Source organism: Zootermopsis nevadensis, unplaced genomic scaffold (assembly GCF_977971745.1).
Source record: "Zootermopsis nevadensis isolate Lab colony 2312 unplaced genomic scaffold, Znev_1.0 Znev_ptg000019l, whole genome shotgun sequence".
Classification (NCBI taxonomy): Eukaryota; Metazoa; Arthropoda; class Insecta; order Blattodea; family Termopsidae; genus Zootermopsis; species Zootermopsis nevadensis.
The window spans coordinates 3,028,337-3,047,664 of NW_028259151.1; the positions used below are offsets into that span (position 1 = coordinate 3,028,337).

Here is a 19,328-nt window from a genome sequence, read left to right on the forward strand (position 1 = left end):
CTGACTTTGTTAGTGGTGAGGAAAAAAATTCTGCACAGAAGGCCATGACCACAAGATTTGTCCAGGTTTATTGTAATTAAAGATAGTAACTACTGCAGAATTCCCATATTTCTCCAAAATTCCCTAAAGAGAAAAGACTGCTCGGGAGATATAGGTTTGTTTACTTGCCAATTATTTTATTAATACGTCACACACAAAATATAAAATAACAAAACTTGAGGCCAAATGTTTAGGAAAGTTCAAATTGCCACCTTCAGGTCTACATATAAGAAGTTATTTTTATGCTTTTATGCAATGTTACAGGGATTGGCAATATGAATCCAATTTTTACATAAATGTTACACATCTGCTAAAATAAAGACAAAGATAAAAATTACTGATGTCCATAAAAAATATTTACACAGTGTACAATATTTTAGATATGATGTACACTGAATATAAAGACATTGTATTACTAGAGAGACAAAATGCGCATGTCAGAATGCTGTACAGCATTGTAAAATAATCTGAGATGAACTGGGGCATATATGAGCAACTGAAGGTGTGAAAGTGGAATTCCACAAAGTGTAATGTGATATTTCAGACATGTATAATGAACCTAACACAAGAATTACAAATTTCAATTCAGTACACCCACACTAAAATTCACAAATGAAGCTGAAGAAGATAAAGAACTGTTACTTGGACCTGAAACATTCTAATGAACCAAACAAAATAGAATAATATTTTTTAAAAACCATATTTTCCTGATGTTTCTTCATGTGGTTTTAAATGGGCAGCAGTAAAAGATGTGTGTAGTAACAAAAAGAAATATTTAATACAGATGGAACTTTTCTCTGTATCAAACTTTTAACAGTAGAATTACAAAATTAAAAATGTTATTTTTGTGTCAGCTTAAAAATATTACAGCAGTTTAAATACCTTCCTATAATAACTATATATGCTTATATTTATTAAAGAAATCTACTGCTTTCTATAATTCAGAAAAAAATTTAGAAATGTTTTTCCAAAATTCATATTATTTGCTGTGATAATTTACTTATACAGTTTTAATAAAAAATGAATGCATCTTTTCAGCTCTTTCAAACATACAAAATTAAGATGTTACCATTAACAGTTATAAAATTACAGAACTCTCAAGATGAAGGGTTTTCATATTCAGAAAAAAATGATAATTTATAATAGGTTTTTAAAATGGTGACCAAAGCTAAGCCCCAAGAAAACTTGACATTTTCTTACGTGCCTATAGTTTAAGATCCACACATAATGTTTTGAAGAAATTTGTTTACAGCCACATGACGAATGTAAGTGGCCTGTCTGATAAAAACAGGAATTGTGCTAGACAGCTTCTCCCCCTTCCAGACATGCATTTGAGAAAAAAGAAGCAGAAGTAATACTTATCAGAAGAACTGTGTTATCTGCCACTAACTTAATGTACACTGCCTGATCAAAAGTATCCGGACACCTACGCGAAACTGTCCTCTAAGCGTCCCTCGGATTTACTGCCCAGTTATTATTATATTATTATTAAGTGTTCTGTCTTACGACAGGTCCATTGCTCTGCCCAAAAAGAGCTCTCCAGTTGTCCCTATTCTCGGCTTCTCGCTTTAATTCCTGGAACGTCATCTTCTTTCCTTGTTTAAGGTCGTCGGTTAGCTGTATCAATCTTCTTCCTAGTCCTCTCTTTCCTTCAACCTGGCCTTCGATGATATCACTCATTAATCCATTCCTTCTCATAATATGTCCCAGCCAGTTAGCTTTGCTTCGTGTAATCGCCTGCAGAATGCTTCTTTGCTCGTTGACTCTCCTCAATACTTCTTCGTTGGTCACTCGATCCGTCCACCTGATCTTCTCTATTCTTCTCCAACACCACATTTCGAAACTCTCCAGGTATTTCTGTTCCTTCTTCCTGAGTGTCCAAGTCTCTGCTCCATACAGCGCGACACTCCATACGTAACACTTCACTAGTTTCTTCTTCATCTCCAAGCCCAACTTGCTAGTGAGAAGTATCCTCTTCTTGACGAAAGCTGCCTTGGCCATGGCTATCCTTGCTTTTACTTCCTTGGTGCACAGTGCGTCCGTCGTGACTATGCTTCCCAAGTACTTGAAATGCTCCACATTCTCCATCTGTTGGTTTCCAATTACAACGTTCAATGGTTCTGCTCTCGGTGCTATCCTCATTACCTTTGATTTTTCAATGTTGATTTCCATTCCATACTCTCTACCTGTTTCCACTAACTTGTCCATCATGTTCTGTAATTCCTCCTCTTCCTTCGCCAATATTACTAAGTCGTCTGCATACTTTACAGTCTTTATCACTCTTCCTCCAATTTTGAAGTCTCCTGTTCCCTCCAGAGCTTCCTTGGCAAGCCATTCCCCGTACAGGTTAAAAAGAATTGGTGATAAGCAGCATCCCTGTCTTACACCTCTACCAATCTCAACGCTGTTGGTGTCTCCTGAATCCAGTTGTCTCCTCAGTAGTGGACATTAATACGGGGTGGGCCCACCCTTGGCATTTATTACAGCTATAACTCTGCGGGGGAGACTGTCTACCAGGTGTTGGAACGTCGCCGGGGGAATGGCCGACCATTCTTCCTGCAACGCTGTAGCAAGCGTAGTTAGTGATGTGGGTCGTTGGGGTCTGGTGTGCAGTCACCTTTCTAGTTCATCCCAGAGGTGTTCAATAGGATTGAGATCGGGGCTCTGGGCTGGCCAGTCCATTTCCGGAACCTTATTGTCCACAAATCACTCACGAACAGACCCTGCTTTATGGCAGGGCGCATTGTCATGCTGAAACACACAGTTATCATCTCCAAACTGGTCTTCTACCGTAGACAACACGCAGCTGGTCAAAATGTCCTTATATCCTTCCGCCTTTAATATGCTCCGTAGTATTACGAGAGGACCAAGTCCCTTCCATGAAAAACACCCCCACACTGTCACCCCACCTCCGCCGAATTTCACTGTGGGCACTATACAGGCCGACATGTAGCGTTTACTAGCATTCGCCACACCCAAACCCTCCCATCGGACTGCCACATGGTATTGCGTGATTCATCACTCCAAATCACACGTCTCCAGTCGTCCACAGCCCAGTGGCGGCGCTCTTTACACCACTGAAAGCGGCGCTTAGCGTTCACAGGAGAAATGTGCGTTTTATGGGCAGGTGCCTGGGCTTTGAACCCCAGTCCTCGTAACTCCCGGCACACAGTCATGGTGCTAGGTACACAATTAGTGGCACTGCGGAATTCACGGGTGATGGTATCACACGATGACATGCGATTTTCCCGTACCACCTTCTTCAATGCTCGACGGTCCCTGTCGGTCAACACACGTGGTCTACCCGGCCGTGGTTTTGTTGTGGTTGTGTCTTCCCGTTTTCACTTCACAATCACGTCCCCGACGGTCGACTTGGGCAACTTGAGAAGGGCGGAAATGGCCCTGACAAATTGCTTACTGATGTGGCAACCAATAACCGTACCACGTTCGAAGTCACTGAGCTCCCTTGCTCCACCCATTCTGTCGGTATCACGTAGCACTGAACAACATCGAGCCCTCTGCCTCTTTTTATAGCTGCAGCGGCGGTCGTAGTGATATCTAGGCTCGAGTTTACATTTACAGAGGGGTGTCCGGATACTTTTCATCAGGCAGTGTATATGAACATTGAGGGTATACTTTAAGCTTGTGTAATTCTCACAGCACTGTCAAAGACAGAGACAACAGTAAATTTGCCTCCGTGATCAGCACCTTTCCATCACCCCACAGGCATAATTATATAGTTCCAACCACTCTAGATGAGGGGTTCTCAACCTGCAGCCAGGCACATTTTTTGTAATTCTGTGCCACTCTGTATGATGAAAATATACTGGGTTGTGTAGTCTGGTAGAAGTTTACTGATATTTCAGGGCGATGACTGCCCTAATGATGAAGGTAGCAACCACAATAAAAGTCAGTAAATTTCTACCAGACATGGTGCAACCCAGAAGACAACCATCTTCATGTTTTGTTAATGATGCCAACATTTAGCAGTAACTATCATAGTGAGCAACTGTAGGCCACAGCTTGATGAAGAACATCAAATCAAGAACCACAAAAACTTCTTACAAACAACCACTAGGAGGGATGCACATGAAATGCAAAAACAGAAATTACACCTGATATTGAAAGACTACTCAAGTAAAAGCATTGTCAAATATTTCATGAATGATAGATGTTACAGAAAATTACTTAGTAATATGTAAACCTAACCCACTGCAATAATATTCCTAATTTGGCATCATTTTTAATAAATTGCCATAACATTTCAATAAACTGTCCTCATGGATAACATTGCGAACAATGAGTTGATATGAAAGGGTGAACATGGTCTCAGATTCAGAAAATGTCAAGAACCCCTTCTCTAGACCATAGTATTATAAAGAGTTGAGTTCTAATAGCTTTATTATTCTAATATTAGTGGTTCATGCCTTCCTATTACTATTTTATCTAGTGCTACATGTTGCCTACTGCCATTTGAGTAACAGGCGAATGTTGCACCTGCATCTTCTTGAGTTGCTGACGAACATCTTCCAGCTCAGCCCGTGTCTTCTTTTCAGCAGCCATCAACTGAACTTTGTCTCGCTGCTCCTTACTAACACCTTTGTACATGTCTAGCAGAAGCTTCATCTCTTTCTGATCATTTACAGCTTTCCTGTATGTGCATTAAATTTACTATTTAAGCAGATCAATATCAACACTGAGATTTGATATCTCATCACAGTGAAAATCTGGAATGTGATCTTCTGGGTTTGGAAGCAATGCAGACTTGTATGTGGTCACCAACATTTTGGAGGAATCTGTCTTCACCTTCAAAGTGGAGAAGATAGACTAACTAGATGGCTTATGGAACCCAAAGGTTCTTCACAGAATTAACCAAAGCCCTGGGCCAGAAGTGATAAGAGTCCTCCAAAATACTGTTATCCATTTACCATAACCCAATTCAAAATACGCATTTAACAATGTTTAATTCATGTACTAGTTAAAATTGTTTATATAAAAGAATGAGAAATGGAGAAAAAATAGTCATAACCAGAATGCAATTCTTGAATAATACAGCACATGCAGAAACCAATATCCAAGTAAAAGTTAGGTAAATCCACATTTTGTGTCACACAAAACTCTAGAAGAGTACTCATTCATAAAATCTTTAATGACCAAATAATAGCTACTGAATGGGGGGAGACAAAGAAGAAGAACTTTTAAACCAATGGTGCTAGTTGGTCATCTACCAGTGATAATAAGAACTGTCTGATATCATACCTACTGCATGTTTACAATTATGATTATGATGATGTGATAGTATCTGTTCCATCTTTTGGCCAAGCAGAAGATGAATTAATAAACTTGTTCACTGAATGGTGACATACTGCATTTTCTTTGTGATCAGGACTAGTTGCCATGACAATGCCTATTCCGCTGAACATCTTTGAAAAGTTGGCATGTTGCATTTTCTTTGCAATAGGGACTGATTATATGGTTCTCACATCACACCAGTGTAAATGATGATGTACTGTGTTTCTACCACACACATTATGTCACATAAAGAGCACCTTTGGAACTTTCGTGTACTCTGTAGAGTACATCTTTCCAACCGTCTGCATACACACATTTCAAAAAAAGCCAGAGAAAAAATTGTTAGTTTAAATTCTTTTAATTTCCAATTGAAGTCTGATCAACTTGTACTAATCTGAATTACTAATTCTTGGGTCCTAATGTTTTTGGACTGCAAACCATTCGAGTTTTCTATAATTTTTTACACCATTTATACAACCATAATATTTAATTTGAATCCAGTAACATAAAAAGGATAGGATATACAATCACCATTTTCCAAATGCAAGAAGTCACACAAACATAACTTACTTCAGCTGAGCCTTAAGATCTCGTACCAACTCTGATTCAGCCACCTTTGCATCTTTGGCTCTGTGTTGCTCCCTGTGATCCTTCTCTGTCTTAATTTCCTTCTTTACATCTTTTTCTCTTTTTATATCCTTTTCTTTCTTAATTGGTGGGGATGTGAGTTGACGGTCTTTATCTGCTTCACGATCCCCCTCTTCGCCCTAATAATAGTGCAAAATGAAACTGTTTTCAACACACAAGAACTGCATGATTAGAAAAAGAAAAATAAGATATTACATGCTGTTGACAAATTCTTTATACACCTGTAATATTAAAAAAATCCAGATGACAGATTTCCAGGCACTGAAATTCCCAATTAAGTTTAGAAAGTTTTAATTCCCAATAACGCTGCAAATAACATGACTGTGCCTGAATGAAAATACAAAATCTTCTCTTCATAAAAATGCTGAACTTATGTTTCTGTTTACATACTCACTGGGTCTTTAAAAAACTGCTTGGAGTATAAAATGCAGTGGAACCTCAATATAACATGCCTAATTATACCTCAAATATGGACATACCATAGCTTTGATCATGTGCCCCAACATGATTACACATGTTTTATGTTGTACACTTGTAATATGGGTAGCTAATAAAGCAGGTACTGAAGCTGACCCCAACACTTGCATTATATCATGGTTCCACTACAAAACAATTACATCATAAAATACATAAAATATCTTTTATGAAGTTATTAACACTCACATACAGCATTCAACTTATGCAGTAAGTAATCTCGTGGTTTATTTAATGACACCGCCAATAAGCTGAGACTATGCAGTGTTACCATAAATATCATGGAGTAGACAATTTCATATCAAGGGCAGAGTTGGCCTGCACATTGTCAACTTTTAAATAAACACTTTGAAAAAATTACTTATTTTAGATACAGGTCTGAGCAAAATAATATAAACACTACACTGACAGAACTGCTACAACTGGTTCAGCTAACCTCTGCCTCTTCCTCCATCCCTTCTTTATTAGCACATGTCCCAGCTTCCTCTTTCACCTGAACTGTACTTTTGTCAGTTGACACTTCCTCTTCCTTACATGAGGACTCTGATAAAGAGCCTTCCTTAATTTCTTGGGCTGTCTGTTGACCCATGCGAGCAGTTAGTTCCTCTAATTCCTTCTTAAGCTAAAAAGAATCAAGGAGAACAATAAGATAAATTGCTGAGCCACAAAATACAAATTAAATTTGATGAAGACATTAATCACCACTGAAATACTATATACTAACTTCAATAATCTTTCACTTTTACATACAGAGTGGTGTACAAAATGTTTACCCTTTTAAATCCTGCACAAATCTATATTTGTTGTTGCATATAACATACACACTAAAGGACACAAGCATGGAAAGTTGTTTTTAGTGCAGAACATGTTCGATATTCTGCCTCATCACCTCTTCTAAACGAACTTGTACACTTGTGATCACGTTACAGCACAAGTCTCCTGAAAGTGTGTAGCACAGCTGGATGATCATAGCTCTGAGTTCCACTAATGAACCATGTTTCAAATCACATGAAATAATGTCTGGGCTGTGGGATGGCCAGACCTGTCCACAATCACGGCATCCAGGAAAATGATGAGAAATCACTCTGGGACCAAAGCTTTCATACAGAAAATCAAGGATCACATTAGCTGTGTGTGGCCTGGCTCCACCTTGCATAAACCACTGAGCTTTTTATATAAATTAATAAACTACGGAATCAAATGTCCTGACAAAATGCACAATACACATCTTTTATATAAAAGAAGTACAAATATGAAAATAAAACTGACTTATACGCATGTTAATAAGGCATAATTCTCAGTCAGAAAACCAAACCTAGAACTGCATAGTTAAACTATTACTGTTTCATTACCTTTGGTATCTCAGCATTAGCATCCTTGTATTTCCTCTTATATCTGTGTACCTCCCCTTTAAGTTGCTGATTGTGATTTTGAAGGGATGTAATAAGGTGGCGCATCTCTCTGTTAATTGGACCTGTCTGCTCATTAGCTGCCAAATTCTGTTCAAATTCTATGCGCAGCATCTCATATTCTTTGCGAAGTTGTGCTAGAATGTCTTCCAGCTGTATTACTTCTGTTCGTAGTTTCTTCTGAGCCATCAGTTCTTCGCTCTGAAAGAAATGTTTCAAATTAATTATAACAAATATACCATGTATCTTAAATTATGTCTATTTACTTGCTCATACATTAATATTAAAAGAACACCATGAATTATACTATGGAAAGTCAGCTGTTTTTCCTAAACTGTTCATTTGTTGTGGCAAACCGGATAATACACCAAACATTCCTTTTTCTATTGAAATGAGAAACAACTTCATAAACCAAACCATATCCTTGGCATACCCAACTGTCATATCTGTGGAAAAAGTAAATTGTACTGCTATAAGGCAAGGAATGCAATGCTACAAAAAATTTAAAGATGTATGTAAGTATTAAATTAACTTATCAAAAGGATGGTGATTGCGACAAACACAGGTATACCTCTACACAAAGAGTGTGCCATAAGATAATGGAATAACAATATTGCCTGCACTAGGGCCAGGATAGCTCAGTCAGTATAATGACTAACCACGGGGTGGATGACTGGGATTCGATCCTTGACGGAGGCAGAGGATATTTCCTCTGGCCTCTGCGTCCAAACCGGCTCTGGGGCTCACCCAGCCTCCTATCCAATGGGTACCAGGGTCCTTTCCCAGGGGTAAAGCGTGGCTGGGGCATGATGCTGACCACTCACCCCCCATCTAGTGCCAAGGTCAAGAATGAGTAGGAGCTGTACCTCCATTCCCCCCAAACAACCTACACGGCATGTAGCAGGACAGCTTTACTTTTACAGAAATTCAAGAGTCATTCTTATGTAAACTTTACAACAGTGACTATTGGGATCACTACCATTTAAAACTCACAACAGTGACTCTGACAAGGTCATCCATGTTTATTTCCCGTCAACTAGAACTATAGTTGCCGCAAAAACTAAAACTCTTTTCTATTAAAGTAATGTACGTGAGAATCCATTTGCAAGAAGTGGATATATTTACTGTGAAACACAGTAAATCTGCAGTAAGACAATATCCAGCCACATAACTTCATGAGGGACTGGTGCTTCAGCAACCACTAACAGTTCAGATTAAGCTCCCTGATATTTTCATACTTATTTCCTATTGAAGAAGTTGATGGGCATCCACAAGTCTCAACAAACTAAACAGGTCAAGCAGCACATCTGTTTCCTGCAGATGGCTTTGAAAACTTTCATAAAGTGAGGATTGCAAAGCTTGTAAGATGATGGAACAAACGTGTGAAAGTGTCAAGCGCAGAGAATCGGAAATGCGAAGACATTTGCAAAAATAATATATATATATATATATATATATATATATATATATATACACATACACACACACAGTAAAACCTCTCTAAGTTGGACACTTGGGGTTCCATGAAAATGTGTCCAACTTACAGAGGTGTCCAAGATAGAGGGAAAGAAAAAAATCAGATTGTGGTCTAATGACAATATAATCTATTTACTTACATACACTAACTGCTGTAGGCTTACTTGAATTAAGAATTAATGACAATAGTATTAATAATAATCTTTTGAAGCCCACTCTCACACATTGCACATTACACCCCAGCCTCAATAACATTTTCTAAAGTTAATTTCACCAATTTTCGCTTCCCCGTCGCAAAAAGAAAAATTCCATTTCTGTTAACACAGTCTGAACTCAAATGCAAGCACAGTCTGTGTCTTCTGCAATACTGTAGTCCAGTTAAGGGTTCAGCAAAAGAATAGTTAAACACGTGCAATGCATTCCAATGATGGGTTCAATGTCCTTAAGATAATCTTCCAGGGAGGAGGCATTCATCAGTCAGAAATTCAAAATAACAAAATTTGTACCTGAAAAAGTTTCCCTGAAAAGCATCGAAGTCAAGTGCATGAACCTGTCCAACTTACAACAAAAGGGGTGTCCAACTTCAGGGATATGACTGTATGTGTGTGTGTATATATATATACATATAAATAAAATGTACATAACAGAAACAAGTCATGAAATACAATGTTTGCTCCATGTATTATCAATAACTCAACATTTTATACCTCCATCATTTCAATGTGACGTAAGTGAGCATTTTTGCTAGTCTGAAGTTGCTGGCGAGCCTCATCAAGTTGTGTTTTAAGCTGCATGGATTCATTGTACAGGACAGAGAACTGGGACTGTAGACACTTGTATTCTGTAGTCTCAACTATGACAGATTCAGGAAGCTGACGAATCTGTTGGGAACACAAAACAGAAACATTAACAAATCTGCTGAGTAAAAAAATTCAAACAATAATGTTACAAATTTATTGATCCAACATATTAATAATTAACCGCATTTAAATATTGCAAACATCACATGTAAGTTCATATATTTATATGGGATTCAATACTTTACACATACATATAGAATAAAAATGCACAACTTTTTAGATACTAATACCTTGAACAGTGGGAGGAATCACCCGAAATAATCCAACATTTCATCTCTAAGTGAGAACAGAACAGTCAAATTATATGAATGCAAGATTTAATACTGAGTATTGTATTTACATGTCGCCCTCGATGGACTAGTGGTTAGCATGCTCACGGGTTCAAACCTGGCTAAGGTTGATGGAATTTTTAAGAGTGATAAAAATCTGTAGTAAAATTGTGCAGAGGCAGTGGGCTTAACACTCACTACTCACAAATGCACACTTCTAAAGACAAAGAAACCTCCCACATGGGAGGATGCCAAGGCTTGTCTTTGGGCTGTTACGCCATAGAGTCAGTCAGTATCAATGAATGTTTAATGGTTCTGTTTTCTTGAACCTTTGTAATGGATCACTAACTCAAAGCATGAAGTTTAAAGAAAAAGAAAAAGACCATACTATATCAATTACACAATAACAAGGAAACAGAAGTACAAGTACTTCAGGTATCAAAGACAAATTCCAAATAAAATGTAAATATAACAAAAAATATGTACAATTCATATTTCACATATTGGTAAGTCTAGTGCACCTCATGCCCAATGTGTATTTTGTTACCAAACAGTTCCATCGTTCCCACAAAACAACAAAGGCATTTAAATACAAAGCATACAGATTGCAAAGACAAACCTATTGCAGCTTTCTAAAACAAATGTGAGGAACTAAAGCATACTGAAACAAATCTGACATCGGTCATTAAAGGTAAAGTTTAACAAAAAATATGTCTTGAAGCTTTCACTGCGACTAAATGCTATAAAATCTTTCTGGGCAACACAGGTGGCCACCCAAGAAGTTTTATCATGTCAGCAGAAAAGCTCCACTTCTGAGAAAAAATGAGAACATGAGTTTTAATACCAAATGTGAGTTACTGATAATTAAATGAATTAAAAGAAGTCAGGATTGTGCTGTGTAAGTTCATAAACCCACTAATGTCACTACTCTTCGTGTCCTGCTTGCATTTGTAAGACACATTGAACAAGTTGGAAAGGTTATATGCAAACCATACTAAAGGAGAAGATATTTTCAATCTAACTGATATGTACACTGCTGGGGGGGGGGGGGGGGGGGGGGCGCTGTTAGTTGGAAATAGCATGTTCGTATTTCCACAGATAAAGCACATACATCCCACAAATAATCAATGATTGGGAAAACATGGTTTTACTGCATCAGAATGTACAAGCAGTCACTGTATCAATCAGTGACAAGTTCTTGCTCTGGAAAAGATTACAAATGCACTGAAAACAATGTGTAATGAGGTTCTGATGATAGTTTCATGAAATCAAAACAACTTAATTAATAAATTTTCAGTAAATAAATGGGTAGCAGTTACACACATTACTGCTGTACATGAAGATTCAATGGTTACCACAAGACACAGTTTCATGTATTCACGGTGCACATAGAAATCTCGTTACTCAGTGCTAACCATCCCTTCCAGCTTTCATCACATCTGTATGACAATGCGGATCCAGAGGTTCGCAAACCTAGCCAACATTTATACAAAGCTATATGAACTGCATCTATCATTCCATTTAATCATCAGGGGCATGATGCACATGCACAGAGAATCATGGGCAATGGCATCATCATTATCATCATTCCAACTTGCAACTTTGACTATTCATCACAATGGTATTACTTACTACCTTAGGAAATAAAGATCAAGTTTGGACTGGCTAAATTTCATAAAAATCAGATTACCTGCTCTAAAGTAATTATATGGCAAAACATGTAGTTTGTAGGACCACCAATTGATGGCAGCAGAATCTCATGTGAAAGCTGACAGATACAGACATATGAACAGGTCCATGAGGTGTTCTTCACTTATGTCAAAGTGTAAAGAAACGCCTAAAAAGCAATCACTTCATACTACTGACTAGCATCAAGAAACTATAATCAACATGTTTGTGTTGGAAATTTAACATAAATTCATCTTCAATTATATTACTAATAAAATAAAATAACAAAAAGCTATAAATTATGTACAATCATCACTCACATCCATCTTAAGTTTCTCAACTTCTTTGAGTGAATCTCTGTGTTGCTGATGCAGTTTATCCAGCTCTTGAAGGCGGTTGTTAGCTAACTCCCGAAGTTCTTCTACTTCTTTCTGGAGATCGTCTAGCTGAAACAATAAAGAAGAATAAACATGTACAGGTAGCTGTCGATTTGCGCCGGTTCAGAATAACACCGATTTTGAAACCAGAAAGTCAAAAAGTGGGGGGGAATACATTTTTATTATTTATTTATTTGACTGCAAATGGGTTTTTACCCGGTGGCAGTGGTCCTACAATAAGACACAACAAAACATAAGACAACAAAAACAATAAGAAACAACAGAACAATGAGACAGAACAAAACAATAAGACACAAAAAAACATAAGACAACAAAAATAATAACAACAGAACAATGAAACAGAACAAAACAATAACACAAAAAACATAAGACAACACAAACAATAACAATAAGAAACAACAGAACAATGAGACATAACAAAACAGTAAGACAAAAAGACATAAGACACAACAAAAACAATAAGACAAGAAAACAATGAGACACAAAAAACATAAGGCACAACAAGAACAATAAGACACAACATAGCAATGAGACACAACAATACAGTAAGACAAAAAGACATGACACAACAAAAAGAATGAGACACAAAAAACATAAGGCACAACAAGAACAATAAGACACAACAAAACAACACACCACACTCAAAATAAAACAACTCATAATATTACAAAACCGTATAACCTAAAGTACATAACTTAAAAATTAATACCAACTAGACATAAGTCAGTAACAGTAATGAATCACACGTTTCATCAGGACCTTCTCTTCACTTCACTACACTTATGAAGCCTTCCCATCCTCACCCCAATTTACCCCCCTTCACTGCACCCACCCATCTATTCCCTTTACTTCACCTCATTTATCACTTTCCTAACCTTCTTCCTAAACGTACTTGGTTTACAGGAGAGAGTCCCTAAAACCTCAGCAGGTAGCTGGTTCCAGAGTTGGATGGTCCTATTTACAAAGGAATATTTTCCGATATCTGTTCTTTGTTTTCTGCTCCTAATTTTCCGAATATGATCGACTCTGCTCAGGTAGTATGGCCTTTGCAATCTGTCACCTATAGCTTTCCATGCCCGATCTCCCGTGTACGCCTTGAAGAGAGCACATATTCGTGCTATCTTTCTACGCTGTGCCAGGGTTTCCCAGTTCGAATCGCTCCTGTGATATGCAATTTTACATGCTTTCCTTTGCACCCGTTCTAACGCATTTATCTGCCCCTCCCTGTAAGGATCCCAGCACGCCGCCCCATATTCCAGAATCGGACGCACTAGTGATGTGTAGGCTAGACTTTTAGTGTTACTATTCCCCTTTTTGAGAACACGCATTGTAAAATGAAGTGCCTTCCAGGCTTTTTTCACCGTATAATTTACTTGATCAGCCCAGCTTAAATCGCTGCTTAAGATAATTCCCAAGTATTTACAACTGCTCACTTCCGGAATTATTTGGTCCCGTAACGAATAGTTTAGTGGTTCCTTCACCCGACTTCTCGTGAAACTAACTGCCTTACTTTTACTTGGGTTAATTTTCATAGCATTTTCAACCGCCCACTCCCCCAGACTGTTTAGATCCATCTGCATCTTTTCTATATCTTTACTATTTATAATTTTCCTATATATTATACAGTCATCTGCAAAAAGTCTAATAGTCGATTCAATGTTCCTCCAAATATCATTTACGTACGCGAGGAATAGAAGTGGACCCAATACACTCCCTTGCGGTACTCCTGATGTTACTCTGACTTCCTCTGATAATTGCCCTCCTACTCTAACTCTCTGCGTTCGGCCTAAAAGAAATTCTCTTATCCATACGACTATCCTCGAGTCCACGCCCGATGCCGCGATTGGCACAATTTCACTATTATTTATAACATTTTATAATGTATATCATAATTCTTACATCACTGATTTTAAATAAAAATTATAAATACAGTCATCTCTGCAATTACGTATGTTTCGTTAACGCGAATTTGCTCCAATGAGATCGATGAATCGGTAAAAGCTGTTTGTGAAATGCAAACTTTTGCATATGCGATTTCATTCCTGGCGCTTTAAACTTTCAAAGGTCTAATTTAATCTCTGCGGAGATACCGGGGTTATTTTTTCTACGCGATTCTCTATAGGTCGGCGTCTTACATGAATGCAACTATAGCATAACAGCAAGAGATGACTGTAAACATCAATCACATGAAAGAATATTCACACTTACTTTAACCCTTTATATCCCATGCCCGAGTTAACTCGGAAGGCCAACATGGCTTCCGCTGTCCCAACCCCGAGTTAACTCGGAATTGAAATTTCACGCCGTCTCCCACTCCCGAGTATAATCTGGCGACGTAGTTTGATAGTTTACCACTCAATGGAATATCTGACAATCGTTCTACATCGCTGCACTTGAGATACCGAAGTTTTTGTGTGATCATGATTTTTCTTGACAGCTGTCTGTCAAAAAGGTTTCAAGTAGTAAACATAGCATGACTGAAGATGAGATTTTAGATGTTTTAGGTAATGATAATGTGCCTTTTTTAAAGACAGAAATTATGACTTTGCTATCGACGATATTGTCGAAGGCAATGACGAAAGTGATGATACAGAATGAGAGGAAAAGGACAAAGACAACAACGAGGCTGCTCCAACTTTCTTTAAAAAACAAAACAAAATGAAGGTTACAGCAACAAAATGTAATTCCATGTACAATATGGGTGAATGACACAAATTTTGTGCTACAGAAGCATGATTTTGACCGATCCCATTGAGTGATTAGAAACCTGCATTGGGACATGTACAAAGTGGGTTAAAACTCGGGAGTTAAGGGGTTAAGCAGCACACCTGAGAATATATTGTGACAGCAGTGCACATCACATATTAGATGTTTTATATCATTATTGCCAAAAACATTGAAAACATTACAAATTTCCTTTTAGACTTCAGTAATTATAATCTCAAAAAATAGAAGAAAAAATCTCATCACACAGAAAAACCATAGCACATGAATTCTTTCATTAAGCCGAAGAAATTTAGACTTGTAACCATTTTTAATCTAAATAAGAAAAATATTCTTAAAGTCATTCATTCAGGATCTCCAACATCAAATTTAATCAAAATATGTATATACGACAAACATTTTTGTACAGATAAAACTTGGAGTTAAGTCCATGCTGTCCAATATGGTACAAAAGTACCAATTTCAATTTCATTAGGAAGTCAAATCATTAAATTTAATTAAAATGAAATTATGCGGGATAAAGTGGACTGAAAATACAATTAAGATCTTAGCAATAAAAATTGTTAGCCACAGTTTCTTACTTCAAATTCTAAAGTTTTTTGTCTTTCAGATCTGATACAAGTCAGAGTTGATATCACAAGTTCTTAGAACAGTGAAGATTTTAGAAGCCAGGGAAGTGAGAATTACCTTCTTTTGCGAGACACTGGTAGTGACTACAGGTTTCACTATACCCTTATCTTCACCATGTATCTGCTGATAAGTTTTAAGTTTCTCAATGGCTTCTGCCAAGTGGTTCTCCAGCTTGTCATTTCGAGACTGTACTTTCAGCAATTCATACTGCAAATCGTCAATCTGGTTTCGGAGTTCAGCTGCTTCAGTCTCCTTCCCTGTTAAACTATCTTGAAATTCTGCCATCTAGTACAACAATGCATCAATTAGACAAAAGTTTCAACTAATATTACCACAATTAAAACTAGTTCATAATACCCAAATAAATATTCTTTTAAATGAATAAAATACCTAGAAGATTTGACAAAAAACATGGCCATACACAAACATACTGAGTGTATGACAATTTTTTATTCCTGTACAACTAGTTTAGATGCTATTTTTGTGAAGGTGAATTTGAGTTCAATTCACACTACACATGTATAATGTTTTGTCAAAATTCATCCACAATATGTACCTTAAGTGAAATAGTATGATATTTTTCATGTAATGATGTGTTTAGTGCTTGCAAATTCCTATTTTCACCTTGAATTTCAATGTTGGCTTGTCGGATTGTCTCATCCATATTTGGAGCTTCATCTACAACAGAGATCCAACAAATTTCATTAATAAAATGTACACAAATATAATTAAAATTGCAGATTATATACAGTGCACCCTGGTGGCATAACAGTACTACTCAGCCCTGTCAAATAAATGCAATTTACATTAATTTAATTTCATACTTCTTTGATTTGATAACTGGTTATTCATTCTCTAACTAATGCGGTCCACTCATGAGTTCCCACCTGATTTGCAATAAAAGTTGTTCAAAAGGACATAACCATGGTGAAGAAGCTCAGCAAATAACTCACTGTCCTCTAATATTCTGCTTGCCACTGACTTTTCTCTTATTGATCTTTCACCAACATAAATTCCACATATGTTCTATTAATGCCAGTTCTGTAATATTCCAAATAGTCATATGATGATCATTTCTCATCATTCAGTCATTTTGTCCACATTTGGATTAGTTATTGAAGTAGTCAGAAACCTTGATATTCAATTATTTGTAATGCCTTTTATGACTAAGTTATTCAACCCCACCCCCCTCTCCAAACTGGTATTCTACTCATTGTTCCCTCTCCATAAACTTCCTTCAAGTCACTAATATTTCCCCCTCTTCACTGATAATCTGTTCTGTTTTTAAACACATTGAATTTTTCCTTACAACTAGTTGTGGATCACAACATATAAAAATCATTACAATTCATTCAGAGACAAAATTCACTAAACTTGCCACATTTTAAACCAAATCACATGAATCAGAAAATTGAAGACAATAACCATTCTAATATTTGAGAAAAATCCCATCTTTCCAAGATGACTGCATGACTGAAGTTTCTGCCTGAACAGGCAATATGGACAAAGCGAAAAGTTTAATGCTGCAATAATTAGCAGTAACTTCATAAAAATGTCAATCATTTCCACCATAAATAATGTTGATATAGTAAAACACAATCATTAAAATATGGGCAATACTATAAATTTTATACGACAGCAACACATTCCAAAAGAACTGCATACAAAAAAATTAAGTTAGATAATACGCAAAACCAACTGTACTTGCAACATTTAAGAAAGATGAATATTCAGAAGATATACCTAAAATTTAACTGAAGTCATGGCCCTGACTAACATTATTAATTTTTTGGGGTCTATAAAACAATAAATTTATGTACATTTAAAATACTGATCATGTTCATGCAGTCAGCATAAGTCTGATAAGTGAGCTGTCACATCATTTGGACACTCTTTCACTTTTACTGGTTTAATAGATCAAGCAGACTATTACATGATTTGCATTTGCTTGGGTGATTTTTCTAGAGCAGGGTCTCCAGACCAGACTCAATATGTTCAATTCTGCACAAAGAATAGGAAAAATATGGTACAATATAAAATCACATCAAACAAAAATAATAACTAAAACTGCCCATGCAACAAACACAAGAATAGCAACAAGGCTCTACTTTGTTTTCAAAGAGCTCTTGCATCAGAAACCTGCTCAACAGTAATGGCCAAGTGCTATAATAATTTTAAGCATAATTACAAAGAAAATACTCACTCACCCCTCAGAAGATAAAAAGCATATTATACAGTGACAGACATCAAATATTGCAAAATATTACACTACATTTTAAACTAAAAAATAAAAAGCAAAACAAGCATACACGGATCACAAGATGGGAGAAGATTCCAATAACCTCCATCAAGTTCGCCTTTGAGAGCAAGTGTAATCTTCTCATTTCTTTGCATAAGACGATCAAATGCTTGAATGACTTTTGCTACAGCTCTTTTTGATACTTGAACACGATTTGCCAACTTTTCATCTAATTCTTCCTTGTCCCATGTGGACAGCTGCATCAAGAATGATGTTGTTGCTTCATTTTCATCTGCAAACAGAGATCGCACTAACATCAGCACAAGATTCATAAACATTTGTCAAAATTACAACCGCACTTCTTATAAAATGTTACATTAACTGTAACGAAAGACATACATAAGAAATAAGATGGAGTTGAAGGTAATAGTAAAATTATTTTACCCTCAAAAACAAATGGCATATATTTTAATATATAGAAAATCACCCGGTTAACAAATTCATATAGCACTTTAAATAATGGTCCTCCACCCATAACATATGATTTTTACCTCTTTGTGCACATGATGGATTAGCTAAAGAGCCTGTCACACCAAGGAAAAAGCTAGAGGTTCAAGTGATTCAAAGAATGAATTTTAGAAGAACATAAACTGTGACTTCCAGAAATGTTTTATATAACTGTACAAACACTGGCAAAATTTTGTAGGAGTATTTGAAGGCAACTGCATTTAAGGACTTGACAGTGATGCTAGATTTAAGATATAGCTCCTGTTACAGTTTTTTTAAGGTGCTATGCAGTAACAGCAACCAAAGGTTTATGAAAATCTACAAATGAAACTTTTGAAACATACTTCGGTTCTCAGATTCATCTGCTGTTTCAGCATCAAATCGTTGTAAGAGGACTCGTATGTCTTCATTTAGCTGATTCCAATAACGATTTACAACATTAAGAACAGCGTCATCTTGGGTCTGTCGTTTCTCCAATTGTTCAATACGTTGACGAAGTTCAGCTTCCAGACGGTGTCGCTGCTCCAGGCGCTAAAGAATATGAGAATATAATATAAGAAAAGCCAATGATGTATTACTTTCTTGTATGTTGTACCTCTTAACAAATAAAGTAAATTATTCCCATTACATGATACTAGAAAGCATGGGTAATTATTTTTCAGCCTTACGATTGTTTCATAATAATGGTGCATTGT

General features: G+C 36.8%; 1 protein-coding gene across 8 annotated transcripts in view; it reads right to left on the reverse strand.

Annotated features, from left to right (window-relative positions):
* Bre1 (E3 ubiquitin-protein ligase Bre1) overlaps positions 1-19,328 on the reverse strand; it is a 48,745-nt gene that overhangs the window by 22,538 nt on the left and 6,879 nt on the right. For 4 of the 8 annotated variants that reach the window (XM_022062996.2, XM_022062993.2, XM_022062991.2 and 1 more), the window contains exons 3-12: positions 18,978-19,164; positions 18,197-18,418; positions 16,444-16,565; positions 15,945-16,172; positions 12,456-12,581; positions 10,046-10,219; positions 7,806-8,063; positions 6,890-7,075; positions 5,902-6,098; positions 4,507-4,690 (exon numbers count right to left, since the gene is read on the reverse strand). In XM_022062996.2, the coding sequence (XP_021918688.1) occupies positions 4,507-4,690; positions 5,902-6,098; positions 6,890-7,075; positions 7,806-8,063; positions 10,046-10,219; positions 12,456-12,581; positions 15,945-16,172; positions 16,444-16,565; positions 18,197-18,418; positions 18,978-19,164 (1,884 nt within the window). The remainder of the gene's footprint in view (positions 1-4,506; positions 4,691-5,901; positions 6,099-6,889; positions 7,076-7,805; positions 8,064-10,045; positions 10,220-12,455; positions 12,582-15,944; positions 16,173-16,443; positions 16,566-18,196; positions 18,419-18,977; positions 19,165-19,328) is intronic. The other 4 variants (XM_022062997.2, XM_022062995.2, XM_087351433.1 and 1 more) reach the window with 3 other exon arrangements.